Source organism: Oryzias latipes, chromosome 10, assembly GCF_053564925.1.
Source record: "Oryzias latipes strain Hd-rR chromosome 10, Olatipes_Hd-rR_3.1".
In the NCBI taxonomy this organism is placed as follows: domain Eukaryota; kingdom Metazoa; phylum Chordata; class Actinopteri; order Beloniformes; family Adrianichthyidae; genus Oryzias; species Oryzias latipes.
In genome coordinates, this window is record NC_136246.1 from 18339434 (window position 1) to 18350324 (window position 10891).

Here is a 10891-nt window from a genome sequence, read left to right on the forward strand (position 1 = left end):
AAAAATTGAAACTAAAATTGTAACTTCCCCAAGGGTTGTTTAGAAAACCAGTCAAATTTGTTTAGATAATTTTTGCATCAAGATTAGCAATACATGAGTTAAAGTGGAAAAAAAAGAGCAAATATATTAATGAGTTCCTACCTGGGACGAGGTAGTAGAATCATCAAAAGCTTCAAGAAAGTCTGTGGGACTTTTCCTCAGAGTCTGGTCAGCAGGCAGCGTGTTGTCATTGTAAGAGGACACAAACTTAAAGTCACTGGTTCTAGATCCTGTTGTCAGGTACGCGTCATAATTGTAAGCGCTGCGTAAAGTTCCTGTGCCGTCAACATCTGCATAATTAGGAGGCAGATAACCGCTGGGGATGGCAACTGCTCCATCAAACAACAGTCGTGGCTTTCTCCTGCGACAAAACCTCACACCCAAGATGATGATGATGAAGGTCAGGAAGAAGGTGGACACACAAACCAGAGCGATGATCAGATAGGAAGTCAGTTTGGAGTTCTTCTCATCATAAGAAATATCCTTCAGTTCTGGCACCTCAGCCAAGTTATCCGAGATCAGTAAATACATGGCACAGGTGGCAGACAGAGAGGGCTGTCCGTTATCTTTGACTGCCACAATCAGGTTCTGTTTCATGCTGTCAGATTGGGAAATGTCCCGCTGCGTCCTGATCTCTCCACTGTGCAGACCAATGGTGAAAAGTCCTGGATCAGTGGATTTGACTATATGATAGGACAGCCAGGCGTTCTGTCCAGAGTCGGCGTCCACCGCGATCACTTTGGACACCAGAGAGCCTCCATGTGCAGCTTTGGGGACCAGCTCAGTCATGAAGGAGCTGCCCTCTGGGGCGGGGTACAGAATTTGAGGAGAGTTGTCGTTCACATCTGAGATGAACACACTCACACTCACGTTGCTGCTCAGTGGAGGAGAACCGTTGTCTCTGGCCATCACCTGCACTTGAAAACTCCTCAACTGTTCATGATCAAACGACCTGACAGCGTGGATCAGCCCCGTGTCTCCGTTCACAGAGACATAGGAGGACACCGGGGCTCCGTTCACCTCAGCAGCTAGCAGAGAATAAATCACTGTACCGTTTTGTCGCCAGTCGGGGTCTCGAGCGCTCACGGAACATAAAGTGGAGCCAGCCTGGTTGTTTTCACTCACATATGCGCTGTACGACTGTTCCTCAAACACAGGTGGGTTGTCGTTGATGTCAGCTACAGATAAGTGAACAGTTTTAGATGAGGACAGAGGTGGAGAGCCCTCATCAGTGGCACTGATGGTAATGTTGTAATCAGACACTAGTTCACGGTCCAGCTGTCCTGTGCTCACCACAGAATAATAGTTTTTGATAGATGGAACCAACTTAAAAGGAGCATTTTCTTGAATGGAACAGCGGACTTGTCCGTTCTTGTCAGAGTCTCTGTCCTGCACATTAATGATGCCCACCTCTGTACCAGGAGGGGCGTTCTCTGGGATGGAGCTGGACAGAGATTTTAAACTGATGATTGGAGAGTTATCATTCACATCTATTATATCTATAATTACTGTACAGTACGAAGTTAGACCTGGTCCATCTTTTGCTCTCACACGAAGTTCAATAGAACCTTCTTTTTCATAGTCCACTGCTCCCATGACTCGTATCTCTCCTGTTTTTTGTTCAAGTGAGAACAGAGAAATGTGGTCGTCGGACACGTGATCAAAGCTATATGTGACGTCACCGTTAGGTCCTTCGTCTGCATCTGTAGCGCTTACTTTAGTAACTAAAGTGCCGACATTAGAGTTTTCTGCCAGAGTGCATTTATAGATAGACTTACGGAATACAGGAGCGTTGTCGTTTGCGTCTAAAACAGTAACGTGAATAACCGCCGTCCCTGACTTCTGAGGATTCCCTCCATCTTTGGCAGTGAGAATAAATCTCACCTCCGCCTTTTGTTCTCGGTCTAATTCTTTGACTAACACTAATTCCGGCTGCTTACGACCACCCACCTCTGTATTGACGTGAATTGTAAAATGTTCATTGTTCTGTAATTCATACCGCTGCACGGCGTTACTGCCGATATCTGCATCACGGGCTTCAGTCAGCAAGAATCTGGCTCCTTTAGCCGCCGATTCTCTCATTTCAAACGAAATCAAATTTTCACTGAACTCAGGGGCGTTGTCATTAATATCTTGCACTTGAATACTGATACGATGAAGCTCCAAAGGGTTTTCCAGAACAAGCTCCTCTTTTAAAATGCATGTCGCCTTTTTACCACAGAGACTTTCCCGATCCATTCTCTCCGCCACAATCAAATCCCCCGTCCTCAGATTAATTTCGCTGTACCTTTTATCATTCTTGTCTGCATCAATGCGGGCTTTGCGCAAAGAAAGACTTGCACTGCCCAGCCCGAGATCTCTGGCAATATTTCCGATCACGGAGCTGCGTTTCATTTCCTCTGCGATTGTGTAGCTGACATCTCCGTGCGCAAAATGCGCAAAGATAAAAAAGAAAAGATAAAAACGATGTATAAATAATCCTCTGTACAAAGTGTTCCACGAGGATTGCATTTCCATCCTTTCTTGATCACTTCTGTTCCAGGTTATTTATTTTTTCGAGTAGATTATGCCAGCAACTGCTGCCTTTGTCCTTTGCGGAGCGTCAAAAGACAATAACGCCTAGTAAAGGAGACAAAATATTAACGACGGCATGAAGACCTCCTTGCTTTCTTGTTGGACAGTGACACCAAGAGTCCCTATGAGTTATAGCAACGTAGACTCAGATATATCTGAAAATTCCACTAAAAATGCCATGGTCTATTTTTCAATCAGCGATATGTCAATGACGGTTCTCAGCCATAATCCGCTATTTCTTCTTAACCTTTTTTGCATTCGTTTTCACAGACAAGTATCAGTTTTGGGGTATTTTTCTGGGTCAATTTCTCCTTAAAATCTTAGTTTTTAAAATACTGACTGGACGACCGTCATGCGAATACTGTAAATGTAGATTAAGCAAGGATTTTTCTTTTTGTATTATGAAGTAAATATATTCAGTCGTAATGTTAAAGAACATTAAAGAACAGTGGGAATCATTAAAAATTCTTTAGGACAGACTTGTAAAGAACAAAGTTGTTTTTTTCTTTCTTTTTTCCCCATGAGTGAGTAGGAAAAAAAAACTTTCATTCTAAAGAGCCACTTCCTTCCTTCATTTATTCATTCATTCATTCATTCATTCATTCATTCATTCATTTTTAGGATCACGGGGCTGCCGGAGCCTATCCCGGCTACTTGCGGGCAAAGGCAGGGGACACCCTGGACAGGTCGCCAGTCTGTCGCAGGGTGGAGTGTCCACAATCACACACCCACACACACTCTCACATGCACACCTAGGGACAATTTAGATTAACCAATTAACCTTTGAAGCATGTTTTTGGACGGTGGGAGGAAGTAGGAGTCCCCGGAGAGAACCCACGCATACACGGCAAGAACATGCAAACTCCACACTTGAACCGCGGGCCTTCTTGCTGTGAGACAAGAGTGCTAACCACTGCGCCACCACGCAGCCCGCCCGTCCGTCCGTCCGTCCGTCCGTCTATTTATTTATTTATTTATTTATTTATTTATTTATTTATTTATTTATTTATTTATTTATTTATTTATTTATTTTAAAACTGACACTTAATTAATTTTCTTAGAACTCCTGGACCTTGTCAGGAGGACACAAACTTGTTTTGGAACAATTACGGAACAATGTTTTTCTGCAGTAGATTAAAGACACTTTCCTCCTCTGACTCTTCTTCTAGTTTTTTGGCCCAACACACTCTGCGTCAAGCTACAGTGTAATTAGCACTTGTTTCTGATACATGATAACCAACACTATCTGTGAGATATGAATGTAAGATGTGAGTATGATTTGTTTTTTTTTTTGTTTGGTTTTTGTTCATCTCATTAATTTGTCTCGTTTTGGTTAAAGGTGGTAATAATTATGGAAAGAAATAAAACGTTTCAACAGAATTCAAACCGTCAATGTATTACACAAAAAAAACAAAAACCCTTGATTGATTTGAAACCTTGAAACCAGAGGGAGAAGGATTCAGTACAGACTTGCTTGCACTTTTGTACTGAAAGTTTTATTGAAAAGAAATGTTGTCATGTGTACAAATTAATGTATTTATTCAATTATTTCTGTAACTTCGTTTACAAAGATGTTATTATCATTTAGAATAACCTTCCCAATACTATTACATAATAAAGTCAAACATGTATTCCTTATACTCTGTGTGGCTGCATTTTAAAGTTTGTAATGTTTACAAAGAGTTGAACACTATTTGAGAATGTGCAAGCCTTTTTTCAATGTTTTAGAGTTAATGTATCTTCAGGAAAAATAAAAAATAATCAAAGCACTGGAAACATACCTAAAAAAATGTGTTCCCTGACAGTACAAAATAGGAGTCAAGCGCAGAATCCACAAAACAAAAATGATGCAATCCTAACAATCCTTTAACATTTTGTAGGTATGTATTTTCCAAATGAAAAACTAATTTGAAAGAGAACAACTGCATAAAGCTGACAGTCCAGATTGTCTTTTTTAATGTTAGTTTAAAGAAATTAATTTGCATCAAACTCTGCTGAATGGTGGTGCAATCCAACTAAATGTCCTGTGTCACCCTGCTATAATGCCTTTTAATGGTTAGGGGCGCGCGAAACATTTTATTTTTCCTAGGGGGAGCCTTGCAAAAAATAATTGAGAAGCACTGGAGAAGATGGAGTGCACCTTGGATGGTTTAACAGTAGTTTAACTCAGACTCACACAACCACACACTTTTAACCAAGGGACAACTTAATCAAACATTCAAACATCTGTTTCTGTTTTTAAACCTTGTAACTTTTTACCCCCCCCCCCCCCCCCCCGACACACACACACACACACACGTACACATATATACACAGGGAAAACCTGCAAATTCCACAAACAATGGATCCAAAAAGAATTTGAATCTGGACCTTCTTTCAATGAGCTAAGAATGCCAACAACTGCAGCACCGTGCAGGCCTGTAATGATTTACAGAATTCCAACAAACTCTGATTCAGCGCCATAGCAAGCACAATTCTCGTGCCGATATCTACAAATGATGTGAATTGTTGGTAAATTAAAATACATAAATAAGTAAAAAACTCTATTCAAAACGGAAAAAAAGTTCAAAGCAAAAAATATATCGCAGGTGCTTTAGGTTAAAAATATGGATTTTATTTATCCAATCCAATCCAAGTTGGATATGTTACTGAATAACCAAAAAAATAAATAAAAATAAAAATAAAGAAGCAAAAAATAAAATTGTATGTGCTCACTTAAACCTGGAGAAGTAATACAGGCATGTCCCATCAGGAGATCGCAACGGGAAAGACCCAAGAGGGACACACTCATTTAGCCTGAGAGTGCCTTATGATCCTCTGATATGGAACACATCTGTACAAAGGAAAGTTTGGGCATCTGTCCTAAAACTTCTGCCTCCATGACCCAGCTCCAGAAAAGCAAAAAACTGATTTATGGACAAATGTAAAGATGGATTTCTATATATCATTTGCTGTTAAGTAACAAAGAACGTGAAGACAAAAGAGAAGAAAAAATAAACATAGTGTAGTATCAGTAAACAGAAATTCTACAAAGTCCCAAAAAAGACATCTATGACATAAAATTAAAAAAAAAGGGAAAAAAAAAACAAAGTTCAAAAAATCGAATTTAAAAAATAGTTACTGGTTATTCTTTTTTTTTACTCCGATTTCCGTCTCTTTCTTTCTTTTCTTCTTTTTTTCTTCAATGTCTCTTTAGGATCTCTGTACCATTTACTTGTAAACTCAAAATAACAAAAGTCTTGTAAACCTGCAAATTCAGTATCCATGTATTTTTGTTGTTTTTGTTTCTTTTTCCTTTCTGTGAAGGGTAAAAAGCTGTTTGGAATTCCCTGGGTCTATATTGCAGACTGTACTATTTTCACTTCACTATTCGGGAAAAAAAGGATTTAGAGATTAGAAATGTGTGTAAAAAATGTAGTTACCATAAAAACAAAATTGACAAAAGTACACCCTTACAAAAAATAAAAACCCTGATGTGCAAGTATGAATGAATAAGTAAAAACAATAGTAAATTAGGTCTAAAACAAGATAAATTATGAGGATTTAAAAGTTTGAATTTATTTCACATATGGATTTGGTTTACATATGAAACATAATCTTTAAAAGAACAAAGAAACGATTCTTTAAAACATAAAAACAGCTGTGGTACTGAAAACGTTCCTACCTCGGATGCATTTGTAGATTCATCAAAAGCCTCCAAAAAATCTGTGGGACTTTTCCTCAGAGTCTTGTCAGCAGGCAGCGTGTTGTCATTGTAAGAGGACACAAACTTAAAGTCACTGGTTCTAGATCCTGTTGTCAGGTACGCGTCATAATTGTAAGCGCTGCGTAAAGTTCCTGTGCCGTCAACATCTGCGTAATTAGGAGGCAGATAACCGCTGGGGATGGCAACTGCTCCATCAAACAACAGTCGGGGCTTTCTCCTGCGACAAAACCTCACACCCAAGATGATGATGATGAAGGTCAGGAAGAAGGTGGACACACAAACCAGAGCAATGATCAGATAGGAAGTCAGTTTGGAGTTCTTCTCATCGTAAGAAATATCCTTCAGTTCTGGCACCTCAGCCAAGTTATCCGAGATCAGTAAATACATGGCACAGGTGGCAGACAGAGAGGGCTGTCCGTTATCTTTGACTGCCACAATCAGGTTCTGTTTCATGCTGTCAGACTGGGAAATGTCCCGCTGCGTCCTGATCTCTCCACTGTGCAGACCAATGGTGAAAAGTCCTGGATCAGTGGATTTGACTATATGATAGGACAGCCAGGCGTTCTGTCCGGAGTCAGCGTCCACCGCGATTACTTTGGACACCAGAGAGCCTCCATGTGCAGCTTTGGGGACCAGCTCAGTCATGAAGGAGCTGCCCTCTGGGGCGGGGTACAGAATCTGAGGAGAGTTGTCGTTCACATCCGAGATGAACACACTCACACTCACGTTGCTGCTCAGTGGAGGAGAACCGTTGTCTCTGGCCATCACCTGCACTTGAAAACTCCTCAACTGTTCATAATCAAATGGCCTGACAGCGTGGATCAGCCCCGTGTCTCCATTCACAGAGACATAGGAGGACACCGGGGCTCCGTTCACCTCAGCAGCTAGCAGAGAATAAATCACTGTACCGTTTTGTCTCCAGTCGGGGTCTCGAGCGCTCACAGAACATAAAGTGGAGCCAGCTTGGTTGTTTTCACTCACATATGCGCTGTACGACTGTTCCTCAAACACAGGTGGGTTGTCGTTGATGTCGGCTACAGATAAGTGAACAGTTTTAAACGAGGACAGAGGTGGAGAGCCCTCATCAGTGGCACTGATGGTAATGTTGTAATCAGACACTAGTTCACGGTCCAGCTGTCCTGTGCTCACCACAGAATAATAGTTTTTGATGGAAGGAACCAACTTAAAAGGAGCGTTTGCTTGAATGGAGCAGCGGACCTGTCCGTTCTTGTCAGAATCTCTGTCCTGCACGTTAATGATGCCCACCTCTGTACCAGGAGGGGCGTTCTCTGGAATTGCACTCATTATTGATTTTAAATAAATTATAGGGGCGTTGTCGTTCACGTCAGTCACGTCAATCATTAATTTCGTATCCGATGAAAGTCCATAACCATCTTTTGCGTAAATGCGCATTTCGTATTTAGGATCGGTTTCAAAATCCAGCGGTCCGATCACTCTGATTTCCCCCGTTTTACTGTTTAAGGAGAAAACCTTCTTAGCTTTTTCTGTGATGCGACTGAACTCATAAGTCACTTCACCATTAACACCTTCATCTGCGTCTGTGGCTTTTACAGCAGCGACCACGGTGTCAATTTGTGCATTTTCAGGTAAACTTGCTTTATAAAAGGTCTGATTAAACAAGGGCGCATTATCATTTGCATCGAGCACCGTCACCTTTATAGTCACACTGCCTGATCGTTGCAGATTTCCGCCATCAATTGCAAATAAGGCGAAGTTCAAATCCTGCTCTTTTTCACGATCAAGCTCTTTGTCTAAAATCAGCTCGATCTTCTTGGATCCATCAGTATCATCTTGCACAGACAAAACAAAATGTTCGTTCTTTTCTAAACTGTATTCTCTTACTGTGTTTTGTCCGATATCCGAGTCGTGAGCTTCATTGACACGATATCTTGCTCCCCTGCCGACTGACTCGCTTATTTCCAATTTAACTACATCTTCAGGGAAATTCGGTGAATTATCATTTATGTCCTGGATAAGCAGTGAAATGTGATGTAGTTCCAAAGGACTTTCTAGAACCAATTCAAATCTAAGAACGCACGACATTTTCTCCCCACAAAGCTCCTCGCGATCAATGCGCTTTTTGGTCACAAAATTTCCCGTTTTCAGATCAAGATCGCAGAAGTGGTGATCCTTTCCTCCCGTGTCAATCCGAGCTTTTCTCTCAAAAAACTCCCCCAGTCCCAATCCCAGATCTTTAGGAATATTTCCAACAATGGAACCGGGCCTCATCTCCTCCGGAATGGTGTAGCTGAGGTCTGCAGCTTCGATGTTAATAAAAGAAGCAATCATATAAATGAAGCAAAGAAGACATATTAGTTTCGTCTTCATATTTTTAGCCAAAAACGGACTGTCGTCCACGAATTTCCGTTGCTCCAACACCCCAAATGTATTTGCCGCAGAGATCCAAGTCAGTCGGGAACAAAAGCGACTCTGATTCTCAGGCTGTGATGTGTGCTCGTTTAGAATGGGTGGAGGGAAGAAGCGGCATCCGCGAGTGAGCAGCGACATCAAGAGACCAACTCAAAAATATGTCCAATGATCAAAGAAGGAAAAACCAAGACCACAGTACAAGAGTACAAAAAAGTACAATTTCCTATTTGTAAATATGAAATTAGAGTGCATGAATCTGCTTTACTTCCTTTAGAAGACTTGCAGTGATTTGCAAATGGGCTTCAAAATAACTGAGTCAGCACCATGGAAAGAGGTAGTGTGCATTTCCAGAAAAAGTATAGGCCAGCTAAACTTGGACCAATTCCTTTTAAAGAAAACTGGTCATTTCCATTTTATGAAAACTGAACTCTCAGGGGTTGTTTAAAAATACTCAGAATTAAAAAAAAAATACAGTAAGACAGGCAAAACAAAACGTAGAGCAGGAATATTGAAATGATTACAATAGGAAATGTTGTAAATTAGACTCCAAAAATTTAATCAAATTTAAAAGATATTTCCCATATTCCATGAACAACTAGAAAACTTCCAAAATCAATTCCAAGTCTTTGAAATATCTCTGATATCATGAAAGATAAATTACAACTTAATTAATGAAAATACTACGTAGCAAATTCAAGTTTTTTCTAATAAATGTAATAACAGTTTGACCCTACATTTTGGGTTACAAAAGCTGTATCTTTTCCAGTTACGAGTACAAAATATAATATATTTCAACAGTAGAAACTAACATAAAACCTTTCACCAATAGTGGAAGAAATGTGTAAGATCACTAACATCTTAAAATCTACAACATTGATCTGTCTTCAGAACACACTGAATCCCTTTCGGGGTTGCTAAACCCAGCCCAGCTACTGTTCACTCAGGTGAAGGCGGGGTACACCCTGCAAGCTGCAGAATCACACATTCACACGGTCATACTCAAATACACATACAATTCAGAATCCTCAATTGACTTATAAAACATGTTTTTGGACTGTGGGAGGAAGCCAGAGTGCTCAGATATAACCCACTCATGGATGAGGAGAACAAGCAAACTCCACACAGAAAGGTTCCAGCCAACCTATGAAAAGACTAGGATAGATCAAAGCAGAACGGCCATGAGACATGAAATTAGTAAAAAAAAAATCACTTCTCCACTGGTAAGCCATTTCTCTATTTTGACCTGAATTACTAAACTAGATTTATGTTCAGACTTCAGACATAAGCATTCTTTTGATTATCATTATAAATGTTTCTAATCCTGTTTTAAAACTAGCCCAATGACTGTCAGTCAGTTTTTTTTCTTTTATTTATTGGAGCCTGTTTAACTTGCTTTGATTTGATACCAAATTTAGTAGTAGTCTTTTTGAGATAAAAATCCTTAGGTTTTTCTATTTGGTTTACCTTTTTGGGCTTAGGCACTTTTCATTGTATGGACTAAACAGAGCAAAGTTGATTGTTGGCCCTCACATGAGCCTTTTCTAAAATGCCAATTTTTCAAATGTGTTTCATGTTTCAACCCTTTTAAATTAGTGGCAGTGCACATTTATCAGAGCCTCACAGTTGGGATACTTCCCAATCTAAAAATCCCAGTCTCACATTTACAAGTTTTACCTGTTAATCCCTTTAAACCTTATAAATTTAGGAGGCCTAGATATTTGCTAATATTCTCTGACATTCTACATCATCTTTTCATGTTCATTCTTTTTGCGTCAACTAATAATCAAACAACGTTTTGTGATGAGACTGGGTTGAAGAGATAAAGCCAAATGCCCATACCCGAAGCACTGGAAACTGCCAAACAAAGGCTCCTGGCCTTGAGCAGCCACCTAAAGAGGTACACAAGAGACAATGAAGCCAGATGGATAAACAGGCTGTTCGGAACTTAACCTGCAAAAGAGTACGCTCAGTGGCAGTGTCAAAACAGCAGAGCAGATCCATCAAGGCTGGAAACTCAGTACTGGAAAATTCTATGGGAGAAAGAAACAAAAAATAACAGCAATGGTTCAGTGCCTAATCTCTCAGAGAAAAGAACATACCGACTTGCCTGAACTGAATCAGGGAACCATCAGAGTGGCAGACATCCAAGAAAGAGTCTCAGGTATGAAAAGCTGGACAACA

At 40.3% G+C, this 10891-nt stretch overlaps 1 protein-coding gene across 8 annotated transcripts in view; it reads right to left on the bottom strand.

Annotated features, from left to right (window-relative positions):
- LOC101169865 (protocadherin gamma-C5) overlaps positions 1 to 10891 on the bottom strand; it is a 307671-nt gene that overhangs the window by 263514 nt on the left and 33266 nt on the right. Inside the window, exon 1 of one of the 8 annotated variants that reach the window (XM_078954134.1) lies at positions 6278 to 8902. The exons of 6 other annotated variants lie outside the window; for them this stretch is intronic. In XM_078954134.1, the coding sequence (XP_078810260.1) occupies positions 6278 to 8848 (2571 nt within the window). In that variant the 5' untranslated portion in view covers positions 8849 to 8902. Of the gene's footprint in view, positions 1 to 141; positions 2731 to 6277; positions 8903 to 10891 lie in introns of those variants that run through there. One more of the 8 variants, XM_078954142.1, reaches the window with a different exon arrangement.